The sequence below is a fragment of the Hemitrygon akajei genome, chromosome 11, assembly GCF_048418815.1.
Source record: "Hemitrygon akajei chromosome 11, sHemAka1.3, whole genome shotgun sequence".
In the NCBI taxonomy this organism is placed as follows: domain Eukaryota; kingdom Metazoa; phylum Chordata; class Chondrichthyes; order Myliobatiformes; family Dasyatidae; genus Hemitrygon; species Hemitrygon akajei.
The window spans coordinates 25,933,767-25,961,627 of NC_133134.1; the positions used below are offsets into that span (position 1 = coordinate 25,933,767).

Below are 27,861 nucleotides of genomic sequence, written 5' to 3' on the forward strand. Positions count from 1 at the left end.
AGAGTGGTGAATCTGTGGAATTCTCTGCCACAGGAAACAGTTGAGGCCAGTTCATTGGCTATATTTAAGAGGAAGTTAGATATGGCCCTTGTGGCTAAAGGGATCAGGGCGTATGGAGAGAAAGCAGGTACAGGGTTTTGAATTGGACGATCAGCCATGATCATACTGAATGGTGGTGCAAGCTCGAAGGGCCGAATGGCCTACTCCTGCACCTATTTTCTATGTTTCTATGAATCCTGTTACTTTCAATCTCCTGCAAAGGAGGGGGCTCCTGGAGAAATGGAAGTGAAATCATATATTTCATGCTAGCAGGCAACCACCGTAGTATCTCTCAGCATTTTATAGGAGGCTCATCACATAACAACAGTTGTAGAAGCAAAGCAAACAGCACAAGTGACATGAGGGGAATCAACAGCACAGTGCGGTCATTATCCTAAATTGGAGTCATGACCTACGGTATATATTGAGTGAACATAGTAGAAGATTAGTAGAAGTGTGATGTAGGAGAGAATGAGTTGTGTGGGTGGGGTAATGGGGGTAATAACAATTTGTGTAATTTGTGTGTGTTATTGTTTTTATTTATTATTGTGTTGTTTATCTTACTCTTTTTTTGTGCTGCATTGGATCTGAAGTAACAATTATTTTCTTCTCCTTTACACTTGTGTACTGGAAATGACATTAAACAATCTTGAATCTTTTGTGTTTGTATGTGTGTGTCTATGTCCAGACAGATTTATCCATGTAAGAACGCAGTGTTGGCGGTGGTGTGCCAATTTTGTGCACCTTAACATACCTTATAAGATTATGAAACTTTCTGCAGCATTGTTCCACACTTTGAGGGTTTCAGTCTTTAGAAATGACCAGTCAAATGCCTCTAACCATGGCCCTGATTGGTCTTCTCCCATCCCCCACTGATACACAAGGCCATCCTCTTGGCATTCTGTCTTGCAACATTCTTCTGCTCTGTGGCCACATGATATTTGATGTTGCTGTGGAGAATTTGCATTTAAGGGCAACTATTCTTCTGTGATTGATATATACTAAAATATCAATGGATGCATTCATTTCTCTGTCAAGAAGTCATTCCCATTTTAGCATTTTGGGTGTGATCCACACTTGTCCTACAACTGACTTTTTTCCACCATTTTCAAATGAAGATTAGCACTAAACACTATCCATAGCCTTCTGACTCTGAGACAAGTAAAGTTAAGAAGATGCTTCAGTAAATGATGATTCAAAACAAACCGCGGTGCTCACGAAATAAGACTGGCCCTTTTGTATGGAGAGAAAGAATAACCATGTACCACATCATCTAGATGTGTCCTGGGACAACGAGAAGGTTTACCCCGTTCTTTTCACAGAGACTTGGGAGATACCTAATAAAGTGGCCACTCGGTTTACTTTCCTGTGGGGAGCCTTTCTAAACCCATCAAGAACTTGTACACCTTTGTTGAATTTTGTCATCATTTTCACTCCAATATCAACCTAGCTTTTCCAGTCTAACTTTATAACTGATGTTTCTCATCTGTAGAAGATGTACTGAAGCTTTGTCAGTTCTTCTCTGTCAATTTCATAGAATTATAATCCTTTTGAAGCAGCTGATAATCAAATCAGTGGGAGATGCGCAAGCACCCAGGAGGAAAGTCTCTCCTCGCCATCATTTTCCTTTCTTTGTGGGAAGACATCGGGTTACCTCCTTAGCATCTGTCTGGGTAATCTGAAAGAAACCAGTTTCTAAAAGTACAGGTCCTTCAGTACCTGATCTTATCATAGTTCTGTAAAAAAATCATCCCATCTTTTTTTTTACATTAGGTTTTAAATTGATGCTGATTTATTTCATAAACAATAAGCCGGTGTGTAATCTAACCAACAAATGCCTCTTTAGCTTATTCCTTTAGAGCCCAATTCTATGAAATAACCTAACATTTTAAACTAATTTTTCAATATAGTTTTCTTTCATCATCTCTTAGAATTATTTGACTGTGTCTTAAGTTTTTCAAACAGTATATTTGGTTCCAAGACCTTGAGATAACTGTCTCCCTCATGGATGTCTCTGGCTGCCAATTGTAAATTGTGTGGGCTGACACTGAAGCCTGTTACCAAATGGTTTATAGCCACAAACTGTACATTGTTTTATCAGCATAAGCTTAGTACAGAATTTTGGCTATAAATGACTGTTAAATTCCCAATTCACAAAGCCAGACTTTTAGAGGAAGCAGTTATGTAGTTAAGACTATGTAATTGGCTTTTCTGATCATTGACTGTGCCCATTGTCACCAGAAATGATGGAAAGTGACCAAGACTGCAGTATCTGAGGAAAGAAAGTGGTTGCATCCTGTTTCAGGGGTTTATGGTTCTGAGATGAGGCCCCTCTACAGAAGTCACGTTGAACAACTCAACCAGTTTTGTATCTACCCCTCCATTCGTCCAGGAGCACTCTCTGGCAGAGCAGGTTAACCAGCTTTGAACCATTGAGGAATTGCTGCTCCAGACACAACATATTCCTTTGCACCAAGCATTGGAATGGAAGGTTGCTGTCTCTCAAAAGAAATCTCGAATGTTCTGTGATCCAGGATTAACGATACAAGGGCTTCAAAGACAGCCTAAAATGCAGTCTGATATCAGTGCAGTGGGTCTGGGAATCCTCGATGCTGGGATTAGAGGATTGTGTACGTGCATGGGTGGGAGGGAGGAATGAGGCTTGCTTCACTTCTGCTGTTTTGTTGCTTGTGTCCTGATTTGTTTTGTTCTGTTCTGTGTTGATCTTTCCAGAAGTGTGGGCATGCAATGTTGGCGGCAGAAAGTGTGGTGAGACTTGAGGGCTGCCCCCCCAGCACGCTCCTGGGTGTGCTGATTGTTAACGCAAACAATGCATTTCACTGTACGTACTGAAGCACATGGTAAATTTGAATCTTGAGATCAGCTCACAGTAGTTCCAAACATGATCGATGAAACTGCCATCAGTCTGCAGGTGAAGGGCACTACAGAGCTGCGTCATCAAAGGTTACACTTAGAACTTACTTTGTCGTTGAGTGCATGCGTGATAGAAGCCCAGACTTGTGCTTGTGACCACAGACGAGAATCAAAGTGACATCTTTGCCACCAGTGGGTTATCAGGTCTAGTTGCTATTCTCTCTTCAGCACGGTGTAATAAGTGGAAGAAGATGAGTGCTTTAAAATTTAGAATATAAATGAATCTCAAGTGCTTCTGAAAGTTAATTTTTATTTTACTTCTGGGATAACTTAATTCACCTGTATGTGCCTTAAGTAAAGATGTCCAAGTTGCAAACAATAGTTTTAATCACATCAGTTCTCATCAGCAAGGGAATGCATGTTGAGGTTTAATAATCCTCGCACAGAAGCAAAAAGATGTCACTGCAGGGTATTATTTAATTATTTTGTTGTATATTGTATTCTCACCACGGATGACAGGATGAGTATGCGCCAGCAGCTACGCCTGCTGTGACCTCCCGCAGGGTTCCTTCAGCCCGTGGTGTAATAGGATATAGCCATAACAATTTTCAAATGAGATCATTCTTATCCCATAATCTTGAGTAATTAGGGAATCTGAATCTTATAATGAGCTTGATTTGTTGCTAGCCTGATAGTAAAACAACGAACAAGTAAATGATAACTCTTGTGTGAAGCTTTTTAATTTGTATGATATACCAGCCTGTTGTTGCCAAGGAAGCTTGCCAGTAAGGTACTAACTGTCGCCATTTTGTGACTGGAAGCAGATCATCCCAGCACCAACACAGATGTTCATTTGAAAATATAATTCTGGAAATTAGCGGAACAGTTGTCAGCTTTCAGGGTGCTGCAGTGTAGTTTGACTGTGCAGCAGAGTAACTGATAATTTTGGCTGCCACTTCTCATTGCCTCACGGTGTAAACTTTGATTTGCGCAGCACTTCCTGCAAGCATAATAATTTCTTAAGTCATACGATCAGATTTAATCTTCACGTTTACTAAAGTTTCTCCAGGTTACATGAACACAGCTGAATGTTTCAAGAATAACGGGTCTGTTGTCCCAATAGGATGAGATTCCACCAAGGAGGGATATATTTGGATTTCAATTTACAATAATTCTGGGAGTTGTCAGCTTTGTAGCCACGTGCTTGTGCTGGTTTCCCATTATTTTTGCTTCTGTACATTTGTTCCCATTGATTTAAATTGATTGATGATACTTTCCTCTGCCCAGTGGCTAGTGTTCTTGCAGGGGTTTCGGTGCAAGTTATCCCCAAAACTCCTAAATTTGGGGACTGCATACTGAGCAAAGCCAGCTTATATTAAATACCTACAGCAGCACCTTAAATCAAACAGATTCATAGAGCACGTTAGAGTGGAAGCAGTAGCAAAGACTTGTACACAACCTGCAACAGCAGCAGGTTGCTGTAAATAAAAGGACATCCATCTCTCCTTTAAAATAGCTGATTCTTGACATGGTCTGTTGTATTTAGAGGGCAGGATCAGGAACTGGCAAGAGCCAAGAGAAAGAAATTAATTCCAAATACATTCCCATTTAAATTATTCTGTCAGCTTCAACTCCCACACAAGCCCCTGCACTTGATGGGAACTTTGTCACCTAATCCAGCTACTTATAAAATTTGGGATGGTGAACAACCAAAGGAGATTTGATGCAAAGAGGTATATGCACACAATAGCAACTTGGTAGTATTGGAAACAAAACTTCAGGAAGAAGTCAATATGGTCTCAGAAAAAGGGGTGTCTTTTTAGAACGGAGATGAGAAACAATTTCTTCAGCCAGTGAATCTGTGGAATTCTTTGCCACAGGCAGCTGTGGAGGCCAAGTCTTTTCGTATATTTAGGACAGAGGTTGATAGATTCTTGATTGGTCAGGGCATGAAGGGATACGGGGAGAAAGCAGGAGATTGGGGCTGAGAGGAAAATTGGATCAGCCATGATGAAATGGTGGAGCAGACTCGACGGGCCAAATGGCCTGATTCTGCTCCTATATCTTATGGCCCTATGGTCTTATTTTAAATTTTGACTCATCAAAGGATTTCTCATTTTTAGATGAAGCTTTGCTTTTTGAAATGACCACCTTTAGAGGTTCTGAGTTGCTTTGTGCTCAAATACCCAAGGTATTAGGGTATTTCAAACTGCTCACAAATTGCTAAATGTGCCTTGGATGATTTGCAATAGCTCCACATTTTCTTTTACTATTTTGCTTTTATTCCTTCTTTATATTTTGTTATTACTTTAATTGTGCCAGAGTTGAGGAAGGGAATTTCTTAATAGGGCAATAAATACAAGTGTACCAGCGGGTGAGGTACTTCTCTGAGTGTTTACGGAGATCCTTGTGCATAACTGAATCTTCATTTCTACAAGAATAGGTTTGTTGTATGTTTTAGATGTGGTCAATTTACTTTCACCAACTCAGTATCTTCACTGAGGGAATCTCCTACTGTCAGTGGCCAGGGGAGGAGGGTGATGGTTGAGAGATTTTCCTGACTGTAGAGTGGTAAGCAAAATTTGGAATATTCCTGCTTACATGGCTCCACATAAATACTGCTAAGATTCCACAACTTTAACTCATTAGTCCACAAAAATGGGCTTGTGGTTCCTAGCTTGCTTTATATTCTGTATATTTATATTTGTAGGGATTCTGTTTGAATTAAGCTATTCAATTAAAGCAGAGGTGGAAGGAAGGTGTTAGGACAGGAAATCATTGCCAAGACTCAGATTTTAATGTCCATGTTGTCAGGTATTTGCAACCTAAAGGAAGTTAAATTCCACTGAAATAGTTTAATTGTTTTGACAATTAAATTATGATAGAAATTGACATTTCATTTCACTTTTTAATGTTATTTAAGTTTGTTTTTTGCCTTGGATGTGATTCTAGAACTGTTGGTGCCTATGATTTGCTGTGTGGAGATCATTTGGGTGTTCTGGTACTCTGCAGTCTCCGAGAGGATTCTGGGAGTTGGAGGCAGTGTGCCAGAACCTCATGGTGGGCAGGCTGCAAGCTGATGTTCGGATTCATTTCGTCGATAAAATCTTCCATTGTTCACTTGTGAAAGTGATGAGGGAGATTGAAACATCGAGGTGGATGCCAAAGCTTGGAGGTGGTTTGAGTGCTTCAGCACTCTGCAATCTCCGAGAGAGTTCCAGGAGACAGAGACAGCGTGCAGGATCCTCGTGGCGAGAAGCCTACGGGATAAGCCGTTGTTCGAATCCATTTCTCTGATTAAAGCTAAGAGGGAGATTGAAGCATCGAGTCAAGTGCGGAGGGTGAATACCAGCTTGCTTGCCGTCATCGCTGAGGATCTCTCTGCTACGCTACCGGAGAGGGGAGACCCTGCTGCTGGGCTAGGAGAGTGTTCCCCAGGTTTTCCACGTTTGTGATGTGGACTTGGACAATAGAATAATTTTCAATCGTATATTTTTTTTATATTCAGTGTTTTTCACTGATCCAGTGTTTTGTGCAGGGAGAAGGATTTTGGGATTGATATGCTTGTTCCGTTGTTGTTCATTTTTTTGTGTGGGGAGGGAGGATTTTTGGGGGTAGATGATGGCGCTACCTTTCTCTTTTTTCTCAGTTTCGTGGCTACCCGGAGCAGCCAAATTTCAAGTTGTGTACTTTGATAACAATGAACCTTTAAACCTTTTTTTGTTTTGTTCGTTCTTCACTGAAGTGCAAGCCAGCCACTATCTACTGAAACACCAAAGAAAAAAAGGGGAAAAAAAGAAAAAAATTTTGTATAAAAAAAGAAAAATAGTTGCAAAAAGAAGAGAAGGGATTTGAAAGGTCTAAGAAGCCTATCCCTTTCTTTCTCTCCCGTGCTCTCTCCACGTTGTCCCGAGTCTTTGCTGAAAAAAAATTGAACTTTCAATCATTTGGTTGTTCGTTTAATTATATTCCTGTTTGACTCTTGCTATGTTTTCCTGTTACTGACCACAGTTGACCACAGTCTGTTATTTTTTTCACCCACAAAGACTTGTTTGTTCATCTTCTCCATCATGTCAGAAGAATCACTAATCCGATGACTCCAGTTTTAAGTAAGACCCTGCATCACATCATTACAATGGTGCTATCTGTAAATCTTGCTATTTCTTACCATCAGCTTGGTTTTCTACTTGCCTGGAAGCTCTTTTGCAATTGCAGTTCTTTGTTGAATTTTATTAACTCAGCCTTCTGACAATAATTTGACTAACTTGGTCAACAACTCGGCAATTGCTCAGTTCCGATGTTGTTAACATTTTGGCTAATACCAGACAGTCATTTTTAATTGCTGTCAACATCTTGTATTTTTCAAAGCCTTCACTATTAAGATGCTAAATGTTTACATGCTCATGCTATACAGTATTGAGCGAAACACTGCACAACTGTGCTCTACTTAAGTAGTTGTCTTCGGGGACTCTGGTCTTCAAGCCATTAGTTCTTTCAGGATAAGAGGCACTAGGCAGTAAATATGACACAAATCACTCTAGCTGACATTTAAACTGTTACCGGATGGAAGTAACAAGGCAGTAAAGGAAAAAGTCTACTAAATCTGTCATTCTTATGCACGACACCCAGTCTTGGGAGTGTTTAGTAAAAGCTTGTGACCTTCTAATGTCTGGTATTCATATACAAAGTAATATCCTGAACCAGTTTCAGAATGCACAAATTTTCTTAAATGTTAAATTTGATTTAAGGGTGCAAAATGTCATTGTTACCATCCTCAAATACCTGCTCTTTCAAATCACAACATAATAAGTAATATCAGCAGGGATCCCATGGAAAGAAAATGCTAGTTTGTCACCACTTTTTGAAGTAATGCATTGCTAATTACAGTTGATCAGTGCATGTGTATTCAAAATTATACAGGCACACAGAGGCAAACCATTAATTCACTCATTCCTTTCTGTGGGCTGCTCTATTTTACCTTGTGCTTCCACATTGACGCCACTCTTTTGTATTGTTTTCACATGAAGTACAGACCTTATTCCCAGCCCAGCATTTATTGCACGTCATTAATCATCATTGAGGGGATAACGGTAACTTTAACTCATGAATTGCTGCAATCTGTCCGGTGAAGGTGTTCCCATAGTTTTGTTTGGATTGGGATTGACAAGGTTTTCCCTGGGCCACCATGAGGTGCAGTACTGTGCAAATGTCTTAGGCACATCCACACACACAATATATCACCAGGGTGCCTAAGACTTTTGCATAGTACTGTACTTGTCACTGTGGAGCGGAGAGAGAGTTTATAAATCTGCCGGGAGCAAAGGATGTTAAAAATGGCGAGGATGGAGCACCACATGAGGGATGAGGGATAGGTGGTCGAGAAGGATTGCCGGGGTGGGGGATGGTCGTGGAGGTGCAGGCTCACCCAGACCTGAGACACTAGACAAGGCCATTTGATTCCAAACAATTAACTTATTGCTGGTGCTTCCCGCTCCCTTCCCCTTTTCCCAATCATGATTCCCCTCTCCCTGCACCCTTCCCACTCTCAGTCCACAGCAGAGACCCATATCAGAATCAGGTTTATCATATTCATGTGTCATGAAATTTATTTTTGCAGCAGTAGCAGTACAATGAAATACATAAAATTACTGCAGTGCTGTGCAAATGTCTTAGACACCATAGCTATATATATGAGACTAAGACTTTTGCACAGTACAGTCGGCCCTCCTTATCCGCGAGTCCCGCATGCGCGAATTCAACCAACCGTGAATCGAGAAAACCCAGAAGTACTTTTCCAGCACTCGTTCTTTGAGCATGTACAGACTTTTTTTCTTGTCATTATTCCCTAAACAGTGCAGTATAACAACTATTTACATAGCATTTACATTGTATTAGGTATTATAAGTAATGTAGAGATGATTTAAAGTATACGGGAGGATGTGCGTAAGTTATCGTGGATCGGGATCGAAAAAATCGGAAGTTCTCTTACTAAGTAAGTCGGAACAGCTACATCCAGTATTACTTAACGTCAGTTAGTCAAACATTTGTCTTAGTATAGAGTATATATTTTACCTTACTATGCATATAAAACACTTAAGAAACGTATATATTTCAATAATTAAACCACTGCGTTGCTTAGTGATAATTGTAGCTTTCATCGGGGCAGGGCCTTCACATGCTCCATTATTCTCACTTTATCCTTTAAAGTTGTTCCAATTGTTGACCGACTGTAGCCTAACATTTTTCCAATGACCAATGGCATTTCACCTCTTTCCGATCGCTTTGTTATTTCCACTTTATTTTCAATTGTGATTATTTTCATGAACAGAAATGCTGCGGATTCAGAGCTCCGCTGGGTCCTAAAGACCACCGCCCTGAGACAGGTTAAATAAGGTCCGGGGTTCCACTGGGTCCTAAAGTACACCGCACTGAAACAGGTTAAATAAGGGACTTGAGCATCCGTGTTTTTTTGTATCTGCGAGGGGTCCCAGAACCAGTCCCTCGCGGATAAGGAAAGCCGACTGTACTTTATGTGCGAGTCTGAATGAATGACAGTGATTTGGGGTTGTTCCCCTGAGCACTGAATCATTTATGCTGCTAAGATACCCCAAGAGAATAGAGATTAGTTTGTACCTGAATTAAGTGAAGGGATTTAAATGAAAAGTTAATGACGTGGTACTCTGGTCTAACAGCCCCTGTGGATGTGTTGCACATAATCACATGTCGTTAACTTTCCATTTAAACCAACACGAAAATTGGCGGAGTTGTAGATCGCAAAGAAGGTTGTCCCAGGATACAAAGGAATGTAGATCAGTTGGACAGTTGTGAGATGGAATCTAATCTGGACAAGTGTGAGAGAATGTATTTTGAGAAATCAAATTGTGATAAGACATACTGGGACAATGGCAGGGTCCTTGAGAGCACTGATGTATAGAGAGTTATCGAGGTGCAAGTTCGTAGCCTCTTGAAATTCCTACTTTGGTCGATAGGATACTGAAATAGGCATTTGGTATGCTTGCCTTCAAAGACCAATGAATTGAGTTGTCTAGTCTCATTAGTTTCTCAAAACATTGTTGAGACTGCATTAAGAATATTGCGTACTGTTCTAGTTGCCACGCTACATAAAGGATGGGGTGGCAGTAGAGAGAGTGCAGAAGAAGTTAATCAGGATGTTGCCTTGGGTGGGGGTGGGGGCTGTAGTTATAAAGAGGAATTGGATAAGCAGAGTTTATTCTCATTGGATTATAGAAGCATATAATTATGAGAGGCGTAGATAAGATACATAAATACCCAGAATCATTTTCCCAGGACAAGGGGAGTCTAGAACTAGAGGGCTGAAGTTTAATGTGAGAGATGAGAAATTCAGGCCAGAAGATAGAAGAGCAGAATTAGGCCATTTTGGCTAATCAAGTCTGCTTCGCCATTTGATCATGGCTGATCATTTTCCCTCTCATCCCCAATTTCCTGCCTCCTTCCTATATCCGTTCATGCCCTGACTAATCAAGAATCTATCAACCTCTGCCTTAAGTATACCCAATGACTTGGCCTCCACAGCCACCCTGTGGCAATGAATTCCACAGATTCACCACTCTCTGGCTCAAAAAATTTCCCCTCATCTCCATTCTAAATGGACATCCCCCTGTTCTGAGGCTATGTCCTCAGGTCTTAGACTCCCCCACAACAGGAAACATCCTCTCCACATCCACTCTATTGAGGCCTTCCAAAATTCAATGTCTCAATGAGATCCTCCTTCCCTCTTCTGAATTTAAAGAGATCTGAATTTAGAAGAGATCTAATGAATAAGTTTTTCCACACAGAGGGTGGTGAACATCTGGAATGAGCTTCCAGAGGAAGTAATGGAGGCAGATAGAATTCCAATGTTTAAAATACCTTTGGACAGATTTTGAATAGGAAAAGTGCAGGACAATATGGGGCTTCACATGGACAGATGGGATTAGCGTAGAAGGCTATCGTGATTGGCAAGGATGAGGTGGGTTGAAAGTGCCTTTCTCTGTGCTGTGTGATTCTAATGGGGATTAGCAGCCGCTCGGCATCCATTGGACAGGAGCCTCGCTCATTAAGCATGAAAAAGCTGGACTCGTGGAAACCTTTCCATACCACCAGTCAGTCAGGACCACAAGGAAGGACTGACAGACTTTGCACTAACATGTTGTCTTTATAAAGATCTGCAACACACTGCTAGAGAAGGTGGTGGAATGAGATGCAATCACTATGTTTTCGAGACATTGAAACAGACACCTTGAAAGGTCAGGCATTGTGTAAGCAAATTTAATTAGGGATATGTGGGAGAAATGGTCAGCAAGCACGTGCTGGCCCATTTCTGTGCTTTACGACACCAAGTAAAAAAGCATCAAAAGCTGGCAACTATTAACCTTGTGCCTTAGACAACGTTTATTTACTTCCCTCAATCAGTTACCTGGTTATTGTCAAACTGCTGTTTTTTGGGGAGCTTGCTGTGCTGAAATTGCCACATTTCCAATATGAAATTAATGACTATACCTCTAAGTGATTTGAAAAATTAGTTGGTGGAAGTGAACACAATTATTTCGTGCAATGAAGCCTATCCTGAATTCTTCCATTCATAGTTTATATAAAAGACTTATTTAATATCTGTATTTCCTTCCACAGAATAGGCCTCATTACAAATTGAGCACCAGATGTAGAAAAACAAATTCCTAAACCCAAGTGACATCATCAACAGTTACCGTAGAAATCGCAAATTCTTGCCAAATTAGCTAATATTCTCTCCTCCACAGTTAGTTAAGGTATAATGTAGGTGGGGTCTTTAATGAGGTGGTGATCTTAATGCCTTAATATAATACAGTTCTCATTGTTGAAGACTGAGAAGGAACATGTTAAGATGGATGGATAAATGAACACTGGTGCAGAAGATGGGAGGAAGTCACACAGCTAGGTGAATACACTGAAGTAATTGGAACTAGTGAATTGCGTAATGTTACTGTGTATATTCCCTGCTGGTGCACACATGGGGAAGGACTGGAGTGGTCTCGTGGTGCTTATCCTTCTGAAAACAACATAGTACCTGAAAGCATTCTGTGCTTTTGGGAGTGGAAATGAATCCTTCTCCGTTTAAGTAAAAAAAATACTTGAAGTTTGGGCTGCATTCTGCATGGTGCTGGAATTATGAAGTGGCTTAAAAATACGGGGACGTATTGATAGCATCTGAAAATGGACTTGGTGATCACAACACACGATTGACCTGCGTTGCTCAATTGTAGTATAGCCAGGGTGTCAACATTATGATCTCCCTTGGCAAGATTGGGTTTGCAACTAGCACTAGTGGAAAGTGATCAGCTGGGGTTGGGAGCAGTGTCGTTGGTTAGTGCCATTTAAAGGTGAATCCTAGCTGGCACCTTGTAAGGAACACTTGAGGCAGACGTGACCTCCTACAGAGAGCCCCTTTCTCCTCCTCCTCCTCCCTCTTCCAACAGTTATGCTGCCTGTTTGTTCTTTGCTTGTTCTCCAAGTTTTAATGCATAGAAATTCTTTTATCTCCCTCATTACTCCTTGTGTTCTTTTGCAATTAGCAAGTTCCAAAGACAAAAATTATGATAATAGCAACTTGACTGTAAGTAGTTAAAATCCCTTAAAAAGGGCACATTATGTAGTGCCATTGGAATTCTTCTTGTTACTTGTGCCTGGCCTCCAAAATATCAGCAGTGGCATTAGTGAAAGCGCATCCATCCAATTAATGTCAAGACTCTCTTGCCCTAATACTTCCACTGCTTGTACATTTACCTAATGCTATCTGAAATGATTTTCCACTATAGATATATGAGTGCATCCAGGTCCATTTTATTAATACTCAGATTCCTCATAATACCCTAAAGGACAACTTGAGTCCAACTTCTCAGCAGTTATTTTGATGGAAGCAGCAGTAATTTTTTGATTATTTTTCTAACCTGTGTTCACTTTACTTAAATGAATGCTCCTTATTTAGGCAATAACCCCAGTATAACATGGTGGGAGATTTGTACCCTTAAATAATCTAGTTGACAGTTTCATAATCTTCTGCTTTGTATTTGGATGAAAATAATGGGTTTCCCAAAACAAGAAATCGAATTTGCAGCTGAGGCCACTCTCATCCATCGTTGTCTGTAGATCTTGCCCACACTTTCTGCTGGACACTGGGAGCTGAGGTGAACAATGACGAGCAAAAGAGCCACAATGAAGGGGAAATTAACAGCAACTTGATTGTTGTTACTTTTTAAGTATCTATGATTTTCGAGGCAGCATTTCCAGAGGGAATATTGGACAAGACAGTTCAACAAGGCTAAACCTACACTGTGTTCAAGAAAATAGGAATAGACTACTCAACGCTTCAGGCCTATTGTACTATTTAATATGGGCATGGCTGATCTATGGTAACCTCAGTTCCAACTCTGTTATTTCTCCATAACACTCAACTCCTCAATTAAAAAAATCTATTTCTATCTAATATATATATAAAGTGATCTGGCTCCCACCACCAGAGGGGTAGAGAATTTTAGAGCTTCACTGGTGTCTGAGAGAAGAATTCAAAATTCTTGGAATGTAGAAGTGCAAGACTAGTTTCATCTTTTCGCAGAGTGATCCTTTGTAGTTAAATAGGTCAACAGCACAATATCATTCTTGGATTTAAACTGTCAAACTGCTGGCATTTACAGCAGGCTGCAAGTATCAAGCAATTGAATACAATCTCAGAGTAATCTACATTTCACTTTAAGGTGACTAAATCAACAAGATATTTGATAACATCATTGGGCTATACACCGGCAGCATAATTTTTTTAAGCCCTTTCAAAGTTGGTGAAGTTGAAGAATGAGTTCCTGTGAAATGCAACCATATTGTATTCTTCACAGATGGTCGGATGGTCTAGTCTTCAATTTTTAAATTGATTAGGTTCTTTGCAAATATTATGCAACTTAAAATGAAAGATGTTAAGCAGTCCAGGGAGATTAATGACCAAAGGAAAAGCAGAGAACTAGTGTTTCTTACCACAAGCTTGAACTGCTGAAATCTTGTGCTTTAATTTTAGCTTTTGATTGTAGGTCATGATTCTATTGCAAATTTCATTGGGTTAATTGCAGTTTTTAGGCCTCATATTTTTCCTGGGCAGTCATCAGCCCAATGGTATATGCACTAAATTCTCCAATTTCAAGTACCTTTGTCTCTGGTAGTTTCCTCCCTTACTTTCTGATCTTACCCCCAGTTCTCCCAGTTTTGTATCATTTCTCATATCCCTGCTCTCCTGTTCTCATTCATCCATTTCCAACTCAATTACTCCTCTGGCTCACTGCCCTACCATCTGCCCTCTTCCCTTTCTAGTTCTGGGTTCACCTGCCCTTTACTCTCCCCCATTGGTTCGTGTTATTACTTTCCTTATCAGATTCCAGCACCGGTAGCCTTTGAGTTCCTGCTTATCACCTTCCTAGCTATCTCTACCTTCACCCTTACTTCTCCTAACCCACCCCCACCCCCAGTTTCCACCAAGCTCCATTGGACTTTTATTTTTGTCTGCTTCTATCTACCATCCACCTGTTTCTCTGTCCCAACTTAACCCATCCCCTCTCTAGCTCAACACTCTAACACATGAGCCGTTAGAAATATTTCCACTTTAAAAAAAGGAAATCACAGAGACAGAAAACATCATAATTGAATAGCTGCGACAGGGTACTGCGGGGTCAAATAGGTTGCTGTCTTGGAACATCTAGAAATAATTAAAATGTGTGACAATACTTCATGTACTGGTATTTAAAAAAAAGGTGATGCCCAGTGGATGGACCTACTCAACTTTTGTGGCAAATAGACCAACAGAATTAAGGAAAGAGTAATACTAAAGGATTGTCTGCCCTTCTCAAATCTTTGGATGGAAATTAAGTCCTTACACTGGGAGGGGAATAAAGTGTGTCGCAGGAGCCCTGGTTCAGCCCATACTTCCAGTGCTGCCTGTTGGAGATTGCATGTTCCTCCCATGATGACGTTGATTCCATATGACCTATGAGTCTGTTGAGGTCCTCTGCCATATCTTGTACTCCCAGTGTGGTCTCCTGTATATTATATAACCATATAACAATTACAGCACGGAAACAGGCCATCTCGGCCCTTCTAGTCCGTGCCGAACGCTTACTCACCTAGTCACACTCAGCCCATAACCCTCCATTCCTTTCCTGTCCATATACCTATCCAATTTTACTTTAAATAACAATACCGAACCTGCCTCTACCACTTCTACTGGAAGCTCGTTCCACACAGCTACCACTCTCTGAGTAAAGAAATTCCCCCTCGTATTACCCTTAAACTTTTGCCCCCTAACTTTCAACTCATGTCCTCTTGTTTGAATCTCCCCTACTCTCAATGGAAAACGTCAACTCTGTCTATCCCCCTCATAATTTTAAATACTTCTATCAAGTCCCCCCTCAACCTTCTACGCTCCAAAGAATAAAGACCTAACTTGTTCAATCTTTCCCTGTAACTTAGGTGCTGAAACCCAGGTAACGTTCTAGTAAATCTTCTCTGTACTCTCTCTATTTTGTTGACATCTTTCCTATAATTAGGTGACCAGAACTGTACACAATACTCCAAATTCGGCCTTACCAATGCCTTGTACAATTTTAACATTACATCCCAACTCCTATACTCAATGCTCTGATTTATAAAGGCCAGCATACCAAAAGCTTTCTTCACCACCCTATCCACATGAGATTCCACCTTCAGGGAACTATGCACCATTATTCCTAGATCACCCTGTTCTACTGCATTCTTCAATGCCCTACCGTTTACCATGTATGTCCTATTTGGATTATTCCTACCAAAATGTAGCACCGCACACTTAATCAGCATTAAACTCCATTTGCCATTGTTCAGCCCACTCTTCTAACTGGCCTAAATCTCTCAGCAAGCTTTGAAAACCTACTTCATTATCCACAACACCTCCTATCTTAGTATCATCTGCATACTTACTAATCCAATTTATCACCCCATCATCCAGATCATTAATGTATATGACAAACAACATTGGACCCAATACAGATCCCTGAGGCACACCACTAGTCACCGGCCTCCAACCTGACAAACAGTTATCTACCACTACTCTCTGGCATCTCCCATCCAGCCACTGTTGAATCCATTTTACTACTTCAATATTAATATCTAAAGATTGAACCTTCCTAACTAACCTTCCGTGTGGAACCTTGTCAAAGGCCTTACTGAAGTCCATATAGACAACATCCACTGCTTTACCCTCGTCAACTTTCCTCGTAACCTCTTCAAAAAATTCAATAAGATTTGTTAAACGTGACCTTCCACGCACAAATCCATGTTGACTGTTAATAATCAGACCCTGTCTATCCAGATAATTATATATACCATCTCTAAGAATACTTTCCATTAATTTACCCATCACTGATGTCAAACTAACAGGCCTATAATTGCTAGGTTTACTCTTAGAACCCTTTTTAAACAATGGAACCACATGAGCAATACACCAGTCCTCCAGCACCATCCCCGTTTCTAATGACATTTGAAATATTTCTGTCAGAGCCCCTGCTATTTCTACACTAACCTCCCTCAAGGTCCTAGGGAATATCCCGTCAGGATCTGGAGATTTATCCACTTTTATATTCCTTAAAAGTGCCAGTACTTCCTCTTCTTTAATCGTCATAGTTTCCATAACTTCCCTACTTGTTTCCCTTACCTTACACAATTCAATATCGTTCTCCTTAGTGAATACCAAAGAAAAGAAATTGTTCAAGATCTCCCCCATCTCTTTCGGCTCCACACATAGCTGTCCAGTCTGATTCTCTAAGGGACCAATTTTATCCCTCACTATCCTTTTGCTATTAATATAACTGTAGAAACCTTTCGGATTTATTTTCACCTTACTGGCCAAAGCAACCTCATATCTTTTAGCTTTTCTAATTTCTTTCTTAAGATTCTTCTTACGTTGGTGGGACCCAACGTAGACTGGGAGATCGCTTCGCCGAGATCGTGTATGCCATGTCCGTCTGAAAAACAAATGGAATATCCCAGAGGTCACCCATTTCAATTCTACTTCCCATACCCATTCTGACATGTCAGTCCATGGCCTCCTTTACTGCCGTGATGGGACAACACTCGGGTTGGAGGAGTAACACTTTATACTCTGTCTTGGTAGCTTCTGACCTGATGGCATCAACATCCATTTCTTGAAATTCCGATAGTTGCCTCCCTCTTCACCATTCCCCGATTCCCGTTTCCCTCTCTCACCTTGTTTCCGTACCAGCCTGTCACCTCCCTCTGGTGCTCTTCCCCCTTCCCTTTCTTCCATGGTCTTCTGCTGTCTCCTATCAGACTTGTTGCCTCTTCTCTTTATTTCACCCCTCCCTCCTCTCCTGGTTTCATCTATCACCTGCCACCTTGTGCTTCTTCCTCCCCTCCCCTAACCCCCACACCTTCCTGCTCTAACTTCTCATCTTTTTTCCCCAGTCCCAATGAAGGGTCATGGCCCAAAGTGTTGACTGTTTAGTCTTTTCCATAGATGAATTGCTGAGTTCCTCCAGCACTTTGTGTGTGTTGCAAAAATGTGGGTTTAATGGTCTGCCTGCATCATGATTCTATGACCTCCAGTTAACTGTGGCTTGTCGAAGGATCCAAACAATTGTAAAATTACTTTACCAGAACAAAAAAAAAAATGACTTGTTGCTTTGCATTTCCAAAATAAATTAAATATCAATATTTTCTTGGATTTTCTTTTGTTTTTACTATGGCTAAAAATTACGAGTGTCATTCATTGAGATTTAGATGAAACATTCAGATGACATGACATAAGCATTATGGACGGTAGCTAGCAAGTGTAATCAAGGCGGGGTGATGAAGAAATGAGCACTGCTAAGTGAGGCATTCTGCCAACTTTTAAATTCCTGCCTGTCAAAATGGTAATGATTTTGGACAAAGTCCAGAACATTGCTGGAGACTGGCTGGTAAAGGTTCATATGTTTTAATCATTTATTGATCATCACCTCTATTCCCACCTCCCCACTACCTCCTAAAAATTGATCCCTTGATCTCTTGTCTCCAGCCATTCAATACCTTTTCACTGGTCACCTGAATTGTCTATTCCCACTTGCCTTGCCAATAGACTCCTTGTAACTTGATTCTTCCTGGAGTATTTTTATAAAGAACATACTGAAATTCAGAACCACCTGTTTGACTTTGGGCTAACAGCCATATGGACTAAGTTGCCTACCTGAGCTAGTCCCAATTGACTACATTTGACCCAATATGTCTCTAAACTTTTCCCATTCATTCTAACCCTGACCTGCCCATATGCTCGAAACATTCTAATTAAACCCGCTTTCTGGCAGCTAGTTCCATATACCTACCACCCTCTTTGTTGTAGAAGTGTACTAAAGAGGATGTTAGAGTAGAGTCATAGAACAAACACTACAGCCCCAAAACAGGCCCTTCAGCCCATCTAGTCCATGCCAAACTATTAATATGCTTGGATCATGGCCCTCCATACCCCTCTCATCCATGTACCTATCCAAATTTCTCCTAAGGGTGAAATCAAACCTGCTCGCTCCACTTTCTCACCATCCTCTGAGTGAAGAAATTACCTGAAGGAACATCCACTTAAACATTCCAGCTTTCACCCTTAACTCATGACCTCTAGTTGTGGCCTCGCCCAACTTCAGTGGGAAAAAGCCTGTTTGGATTTACCCTGTCTATACTCCTCATAGAGATTCCATCAAATAACCTCGCACAGTGCCAGCATAAATTTGATACCCTTATTTTTCAATCTGGCCATTCCAAACAAAGAACATTTTCATGGAGATACTGGGGGGTGACATTCAGCTTCAGTGTTGGCATTGAGGGAGCATTCCATGCCTTTGAAAATGGTGCAGTAGATACAGAAAGGGCAGCTGATTTGTGAGCATGTCTCGCCAAAGGAGCATTTCACCATTGTTATCTCCTTTTATGCTGGTGCATAATTTTGATATGTTTATAGTGATTGCGTTACTGGTCTAGTACTACAGAGGCCTGAAGTAGTGATTTCAATTCCCACCTTCCGAGCTGGGTCATTTAAATTCAGTTAAATAAATATACTAATTAAATTAATCTGGAATGCAATGCTAGTATCAGTGACCATGAAACCACAGAATTCACTTAAAGACCCATCTGTTTCATTAGTATCTTTAGGGAAGAAAATCTGTCGTCCTTACCAGTTTTGGCCTATATAGTTATTGCTCCATATCCATAACAATGTGATTAACTCTTAAATGTCCTCTAAAATTGCCTAACAAGTCACTCAGTTGTACCCACCATCTCCCTAAATAGAATTAGAGATGGAATAAATGCTGGTTTATCTAATGACACACACACGGAGAAAAATGTTCTGCTATATTGAAATTAAAAGGTTTATAATGAAAATCAGCTATTATGAATATTATTTTTGCATTAGAGGATGTGGATGATGTCATTCAAACTCGTCAGTAAATATAAATCAAGTTTATCCTTTTTTTATACTTTAGATTTCTTTTCATTTATAATTTTTAAATGATCTCCAGTGGGAACATAAAATAGACTAATGCGCTTTATATCATATGAAATTTTAATAAATTTAAAAGTAATTGTTCCTGATTAAATACATATACTATTTCTGAGAAAATTATTGCTGTTCATGTGTATTTTAAGACTGAATATGAGTGGTTGCATTTTAAAGTCATAAAATGTTTTCTGTGCTCTGCTCCATCTTCCTCTGTATGGTTTTTGTTAGCACAGCTTTGGTTACTCAGCACATACAGATTATAAAGACCATTAAACAGAAGATTCTGTAAAGCAGTGGAATACCAAAGCATGTTGGTGCACACGACACAAGCAAAATAGCACCATTCTGCTTCTCCACTGAACAATTAGGTCAGGATGTTATCACACCATCAGCAGAATTGATGCAGTATACGTTACGTGTAATGAGACAGATCCTGACTATAAGCTGACTGATACAGTTCTTTTTACGCCCCTCACAAACTTGAGTTTTCACCGAAGCCAACGGAAGTTAACAAACAGGAATGTGCAATGAGAGAGCCAGCTTTAGACAAATGCACTAAGCTAAGATGTTGTCTGGTTTAAATTGTTGCAAGTCCCCATCTCCTGCTGTGAGATGGGGATCTTGCAACAATACAAAAAGTCAACATTCCACAATTTATAGACTCATAATGTTTAAGTAAAAGGGAGAAATGAATTCACATCAGTCATGATATTTCCTTAATTTTTCAGGTACTCCTTGGAGTGAGAGGCAAAAGGATGACCTCAAGAATGTTCTGAAATGTACCGACCCCAACATTCCTTTGGTTTTTGTCAGCGGCAACCACGACATAGGCAATTCCCCAACTCCAGACACTGTTTCAGAATATTGCAAGAACTGGGGTGATGATTACTTCAGCTTCTGGGTCGGCGGGGTACTGTTTCTCGTGCTGAACTCTCAGTTTCTTTGTGACGCCTCCGGTTGCCCTGAGTTAAAGCGAGCCCATGATGAGTGGCTAAATGAACAGCTTGCTGCAGCTCAGACCAAGAAAAGCAAACATGTGATTGTGTTCCAGCACATCCCTCTGTTCCTCCAGAGCCCTGATGAAGAAAACGGATATTTCAACCTGGAAAAGTCATTGCGGCTGGATCTTTTGCAGAAATTTCAGGAAGCAGGTAGTGTGCTTTTCCTTCCTTCTTTATTCATTGATCCTGTAAGACAATAGAAGAGGGAGCACTGGGTTCCTTCTTCAATATACCACATGTCTCTGAGGTAGTCTGTGCCCTGAAGAAGAAGGCATTGCTCATATTTCTGGTACTTGTCTTTTATTTTTGTGCATGTGCAGGTCACGGGCTTTCTAACCCTCCTGAAATCATGGAAACATAGAAAACCTACAGCACAATGTGGGCCCTTCAGCTCACAATGCTGTGCTGAGCATGTACTTACTTTAGGAATTACCTAGGGTGACCCATTGCCCTCTATTTTTCTAAGCTCTATGTACCTATTCAAGAGTCTCTTAGAAGACCCTATAGTATCTCCCTCCACCAACGTAACCAACAGCCCATTCCACACACTCATCACTCTCTGCGTAAAAAATTCACCCCTGACATCTCCTCTGTACCTACTCCCAAGCACCTTAAACTTGTGCCCTCTTGTGGCAGCCAATTCAGCCCTGGGAAAAAAACCTCTGACTATCCACACGATCAATGCCTCTCATCACCTTATACACCTCTATCAGATCACCTCTCATCCTCCATTGCACCAAGGAGAAAAGGCTAAATTCACTCAACCTATTCTTATAAGGCATGTTCCCCAGTCCAGGCAACATCCTTGTAAATCTCCTCTGCACCCTTCCTGTAGTGAGGTGACCAGAATTGAGCACTGTACTCCAAGTGGAGTCTGACCAGGGTCCTATATAGCTATAACATTACCTCTCAGCTTTTGAACTCAGTCCCACGTTTGATGAAGGCCAATACACCGTATACCTTCTTAATCACATAGTCAACCACCACAGCAGCTTTGAGTGGACTTAGATGCCAAGATCCCTCTGACACTGCCAAGAGTCTTACCATTAATACTATATTCTGCCATCATATTTGACCTACCAAAATGAACCACCTCACACTTATTTGGGTTGAACTCCATCTGCCATTTCTCAGCTCAGTTTTGCATCCTACCAATGTCTCACTGTAACCTCTGACAGCCCTCCACACTATCCACAACACCCCAACCTTTGTGTCATCAGCAAACTTACTAACCCATCCCTCCACTTCCTCATCCAGGTCATTTATAAAAATCACAAAGAGTAGGAATCCCAGAACAGATCCCTGAGGTACACCACTGGTCACCGACCTCCATGCAGAATATGACCCATCTACAACCACTCTACCTTCTGTGAGCAAGCCAATTCTGAATCCACAAAGCAAGGTCCCCTCAGATCCATGCCTCCTTACTTTCTCAATAAGCCTTGCATGGGGTATCTTATCAAATGCCTTGCTGAAATCCATGTACACTACATCTACTGCTCTACCTTCATCAACGTGTTTAGTCACATCCTCAAAAAATTCAATCAGGCTCGTAAGGCACGACCTGCCTTTGACAAAGCCATACTGATTATTCTTAATCATATTATGCCTCTCCAAATGTTCATAAATTCTGCCTCTCAGGATCTTCTCCAACAACTTACCAACCACTGAAGTAAGACTCACTGGTTTATAATTTCCAGGGCTATCTCTACTCCCTTTCTGAATAAAGGAACAACATTTGCAACCATCCAAACCTTTGGAACCTCTCCATCCCCATTGATGATGCAAAGATCATTGTCAGAGGCTCAGCAATCTTCTCCCTTGCCTCCCACAGTAGCCTGGGGTATATCTCGTCTGGTCCTGGTGACTTATCGAAAAGCTCCAGCCCATCCTCTTTCTTAATATCTATGTGCTCAAGCTTCTCAGTCTGCTCTAAGTCACCCTACAATCGCCAAGATCCTTTTCTGTAGTGAATACTGAAGCAAAGTATTCATAAAGTACCTCTGCTACCTCCTCCAGTTCCATACACATTTTTTCCACTGGCACACTTGCTTGGTCCTATTCTCTCATGTCTTATCCTTCCCCCAGGTAGGTCGTCCCACCCAACAGTACTCAAACAGGAGTACTTATTGTTAAGAGGGACAGCCACAGGGGTACTCTCTGGTATCTGACTCTTGCCCTTCCCTCTCCTGACTTTTACCCATTTATCTGTCTCCCAAGGTCCCGGTGTAACTACTTGCCTATAGCTCCTCTCTATCACCTCCTCGCTTTCCCTGACCAGATGAAGGTCATCGAGCCGCACCTCCGGTTCCCTAACCCAGTCCCTAAGGAGCTGCAGCTCGACACACCTGCAGATGTGGCCATATAGGAGGCTGGGAGTTTCTCGGACATCCCATATCTGACGCCTAGTACAGAACACCGGCCTTGCAGACATACTTCCTATTCCTCTTCTTCACAAGTAACTTACCTCGCCTGACGCATTACTGCTGAAGCCCCGTTAAGCCAAATCCCTCCTACTCTGACTCCCTCTACTCCAATGCCCACTCCATGCTGTCTTCTTTTAAAATTCTTCTTAACTCGCTGATGTCCACACGCCTGCGCAGTTGTGTGTCGATCAAACCGCTGAAGAAAAAAATGATGTCCTTTTAAATTCTTCCCACCAGTCTGACTCGCTGAAGTCCATACGTTCTCAACCAACCTTTCAGAGATTTGGAGATGGAATTGGGGACGTCTGCTGCTGTCAGTTACAAAGAAAGGGGCATGTTGCTCAGACATCTTAGCAAACCTCATTCAGCTGCCAGTCACTGAAGCCCATCATTTTATGGTGATTAGAGGGAAGTATGGGGAAGGGGTGTCAGAGGTAAGCTGTTTTACACAGTGGTGGATATGTGGAATGCCCTAGTTGGGGTGGTGGTAGAGACAGATTAGCGCTTATAAAAAAAACTCTTACGTGTATGATAGAAAAATGGAGGGGTACAGTATGTAGGACGGAAGGGTTAGATTGCTCTTAGAATAGGTTAAAAGGTCAGCACAGCATCATGCGCTGAACTGCACTGTACTGTAATGTTCCTGTCCTATGCTATAATGTTCTACGTTCTCTTGTATTCACATGCATGCTTTAGCAATTTTGCTGGTACCAACTTGGCTCAATCCTGACACATGCCTCCTGAGGAAATCTAATACGAGAAGGGAGCTAATTGGTTCTTCTCACCTACTGATACTATTTTTCTTTTGGTTCTTTTAAACATCCACATCATATGGCCAGAAAATGTTACAGGGAGACGCTTCCTGCTTCATCAATCAAGTGCAGCTGAGTTACCCAATATCACACAGTACAGTGTATAACAGAGTGTGAGTAGTTCTCCAACATTGCAGTTTGGTGCGCAGGCACCATGGTGAGTTGAGACAAGACAAATGATAATTTGTGCAAACTGTTGGAATTGTCTTTAGTTAAACGGTAGTACATCATCTGCTGCAGTCTCATTCAGAATCTCAAATGGATTCCATTTTGTCATCAAAAATGAACTTTTATTTCAGCTATGACTTTATTTCCCTCTGTAATCTGATCATTGGAATTGTTTAAATTCCTACTTCTAGCTAAAAGCTTCTGAACTTTTTCTCAGGATGAAATATGTCTTATATATTTTAAATATATCTGAAAGATGAGATTCTAAGTGAATGAGCAGATAGAAATTATATACAAGTGTCACATCGTTGAAACAAAATTAATTTGAAGGTAAATGGTGGCCTTTTTTGTACAGGAAAGAGTACTTTTGTAAGGAAATCTTCCTACATCTGTACAGAGCTTTGGCAAGACCACACCCATGATATAGTCACCTTATTTAAAGAAAGACATGATTTTGTGGATGTGGAAATGAGTACATGCGGGTTCTACTCTAAGGTGTTTAGTAGCATAGATACAATATTCTGAGTTTGGGGGGGCAGGCAGTAACCGCAGAATATTTCCCCTGGTGATAATGCCTAAAAATAGGAGACAATCTCTCAGGGTGGAGGGTCATTGATATAGGAATTGCAGTGCCTAGAAAAAGTATTCTCCCCCCCCCCCCAGAAGTTTCGTGATTTATTGTTTTACAATAATGAATCACGGGATTTAGATTGGCTTTTTTGACACTGATCAACTGAAAAGGCTTTAGTGAAAACAAATTTCTACAAATTGGGCTAAATTTATTACATTTATTAAATGCAAAATAATTGATTACATTATTACTCACCCCTTTCAAGTCAGTGTTTAGTAGATGCACCTTTGGCAGCAATTACAGCCTTGAGTCTGTGTGGATAGGTCTCTTTCAGCTTTGCACCTCTGGATACTGCAATTTTTCCCCATTCTTCTTTACAAAACTGCTCAAGATCCGTCAGATTGCTTGGGGAACAGCCCTTTTCCAGTCCAGCCACAAATTCTCAATTGGATTGAGGTCTAGACTCTGACTTGGCTGCTCCTGGACATTAACTGTGTTGTTTTGAAGCCATTCCCGTGTAGCTTTGGCTTTATGCTTAGGATCATTGTCTTGCTGGAAAACAAAAAGCTTCTCCCAGATTGCAGTTTTCCTCCAAGATTTCCCTGTACTTTGCAGCATTTATTTTACCCTCTGCCTTCACAAGCCTTCCTGGGCCTGCTGCAGTGAGGCATCTCCACAGCATGATGCAGCCACCACCATGCTTCCTGGTAGTCTTTTGGTTTCATCAGACCATAGAACCTTCTTCCAGCTGACTTCAGAGTCTCCCACATACTTTCTGGCAAACTCTAGCCAAGATTTCATGTGAGTATTTTTTCAACAGTGGCTTTCTCTTTGCCATTTTCCCATAAAGCTGCGACAGGTGAAGCACCCGGGCAACAGTTGTTGTATGCACAATCTCTTCCATCTCAGCCACTGAAGCTCGTAACTCTTTCAGAGTTGTCATAGGTCTCTTGGTGGCCTCCCTCACTTGTCCCCTTCTTGCACGGTCACTCAGTTTTTGAAGATGGCCTGCTCTAGGCAGATTTGCAGCTGTGCCCTGTTCTTTCCATTAGTGTTGGCGCATGGCCAAGTGGTTAAAGCTGAAGGTCGCTAGTTCGAGCCTTGGCTGAGGCTGCGTGTGTGTCCTTGGGCAAGGCACTCAACCACACTCTGTGACAACACCGGTGCCAAGCTGTATGGGTCCTAATGCCCTTCCCTTGGAGCGGGGAGACCTGCAAGGGCAACTGCCGGTCTTCCATAGAAAAAAACCTTGTCCAGGCTTCCACCATGGAAACTTTCCAAGGCACAAATCCATGGTCTATCGAGATTAATGGAGGCCTACTACATTCTTTCCATTTTTTGATGATTGACTTAACTGTACATCCAAGGGATATTCAGTAACTTCGAAACTTTCTTGTATCCATCTCCTGAACTTGTACTTTTCAGTAACCTTTTCCCGGAGTTGCCTGGAGTGTTCTTTTGTCTTCATGGTGTAGTTTTTGCCAAGATACTGACTCACCAACATTTGGACCTTCCAGATACAGATGTATATTTACTACAATCAATAGAAACACCTTGACTACACACAGGTTTATATATAGCTAGGACACCTTAACTAATTATGTGACTTCTAAAACCAGTTGGCTGCACCAGTGATGATCTGGTGTATCATATTAAAGGGGGTGAATATTATCAATTATTTTGTGTTTTATATTTGTGGAGATCTATTTTCACTATGACACGAAAGAATATTTTTCTGTTGATCAGTGTCAAAAAAGCCAAATTAATTCAATGTAGTAAAACAATAAAACATGAAAACTTCTGAGAGGGGGTGAATACTTTTTATAGGCACTGTATCTACAGGAGTGAGGTTCTTCATCTCTGACAGCTGTAGTAGATGCTAAATCATTAAGTATATATCAAGGTAGAGGTAAGGAAACACAGAAATGTGAGGATATAAAAGGTGTAAGAGTATTATAAGATAGCGTATGGATACATGAATAGGCGAGGTTTAGAAATTTATGGTCTAAACACTGGCAAATGGGGCTACCTTGGGTGAGCATCTTGTTTGGCATGGACTATTTTGTCTGAAGGGCCCATTTCTGTGCAGTATGACTCTCTGTGTATTTCCTGTGCTTGTTGTAACAAGGAGAGGAAAACAAGTGAGGGAGAATCCTGAAGTTTTACTGTGCAAGAGTGGAACAAAGTGATAGAGCATTTGAGGAAAGTGTAAACCAAGTAAACGGCAACCTGGAAGGTCGGTGGTTGAGACATTTTACGGATTCTGAATCCTATGAAGCAATGCATGGCACAAGTAAGCTGTAACCTCAGCATAATATACCTTGGGTAAACTGAGACTGGAAGAAAGGTTGAGACTTTCCTTGGGGCTACTCTGACATTACACACGAGGTGTCCTTCATCAGATGAAGTTCCGTGTAAATTCCCATTATCTTCTTTATAATTCTTCACTCAAGAACAGTGAACATAAAAGTAGAGGTGATATTTCAGCTGTTCAACATCCAGTCGCATGAGAACCAGGGCAACAAACGGATTATCTGCGCTGGATTCTTTGAGTTCTCAGGTTGTGAATGCATTAAGTCGCAGGGCATAGACTGAAATGGGGAGAATTAATTCCTGAGGATTCTTGGGGATTTATAAAAAGGCGCAAGCTTCAGTGCATTCTAGGAATACTTTGCGCTCCCCACAGAAACCATTTGAACTGGATGCAAGCCAAAGAAGCAAAGATGTGTTGGCATTTCAACTTTGAGTATGGGGCTTGGGTAGTATGCAGAACTGGGAACTTATTTTTGCAGTAATTTATGGAATACTGATCAATGAAAACAGCACAGTGTCAGACTGGAAACAAAGGAGGACTTCTTGAAGAATCAATTAATTGTACGTCATTAAAATGCACTCAGAATGGCTTTAACAAGGCTTCTACGTGAGAACAAAGTAAAAGTGGGCTTGTGGCGACCCACTTTCTGCGCAGGCGAACCGGCTCACAAATAGCCAGTCCGCAGGGGGAGACTTTGGTAATGCACCTCTGATGTCATTTCTGCCCGGAGAGGGCGGGCACTAGGGATTAAATGCCAGCGCCGCGAAGTTTGAATAAACTAGTCTCGAGACGACTTACCGACTGTGTGTCATTATTTCAGCGCTGTGTGTAGCACATCGCTACAGGCTTTTGACACTCTTATAAATGTAAAATTAAAGAAGGGAAAGAATAATCAGAATGAAAAGTCATGAATTATGAGTTGGTTCAATGCAGTTGGTTCCACTGGGAGCAGATTTAAAGCTAATGTAAATTTAATAGTCAATACCAAAACAGCATAGCATACACTGTAAAATCCAGGTGGTATCAATGGATGATATCAATACCTTTTTCTTAAAGAACAGTGGGGGAGGTCTCAGCTTATTATTAGTAATAAAGATTGCCCTCAAC

General features: G+C 41.1%; 1 protein-coding gene across 2 annotated transcripts in view; it reads left to right on the forward strand.

Moving 5' to 3' along the window:
• The window catches only part of cpped1 (calcineurin-like phosphoesterase domain containing 1), a 212,052-nt gene that overhangs the window by 113,919 nt on the left and 70,272 nt on the right, over positions 1-27,861 (forward strand). For both annotated transcript variants that reach the window (XM_073060486.1, XM_073060487.1), the window contains exon 3: positions 20,191-20,613. In XM_073060486.1, coding sequence (XP_072916587.1) covers positions 20,191-20,613 — 423 coding nt within the window. The remainder of the gene's footprint in view (positions 1-20,190; positions 20,614-27,861) is intronic.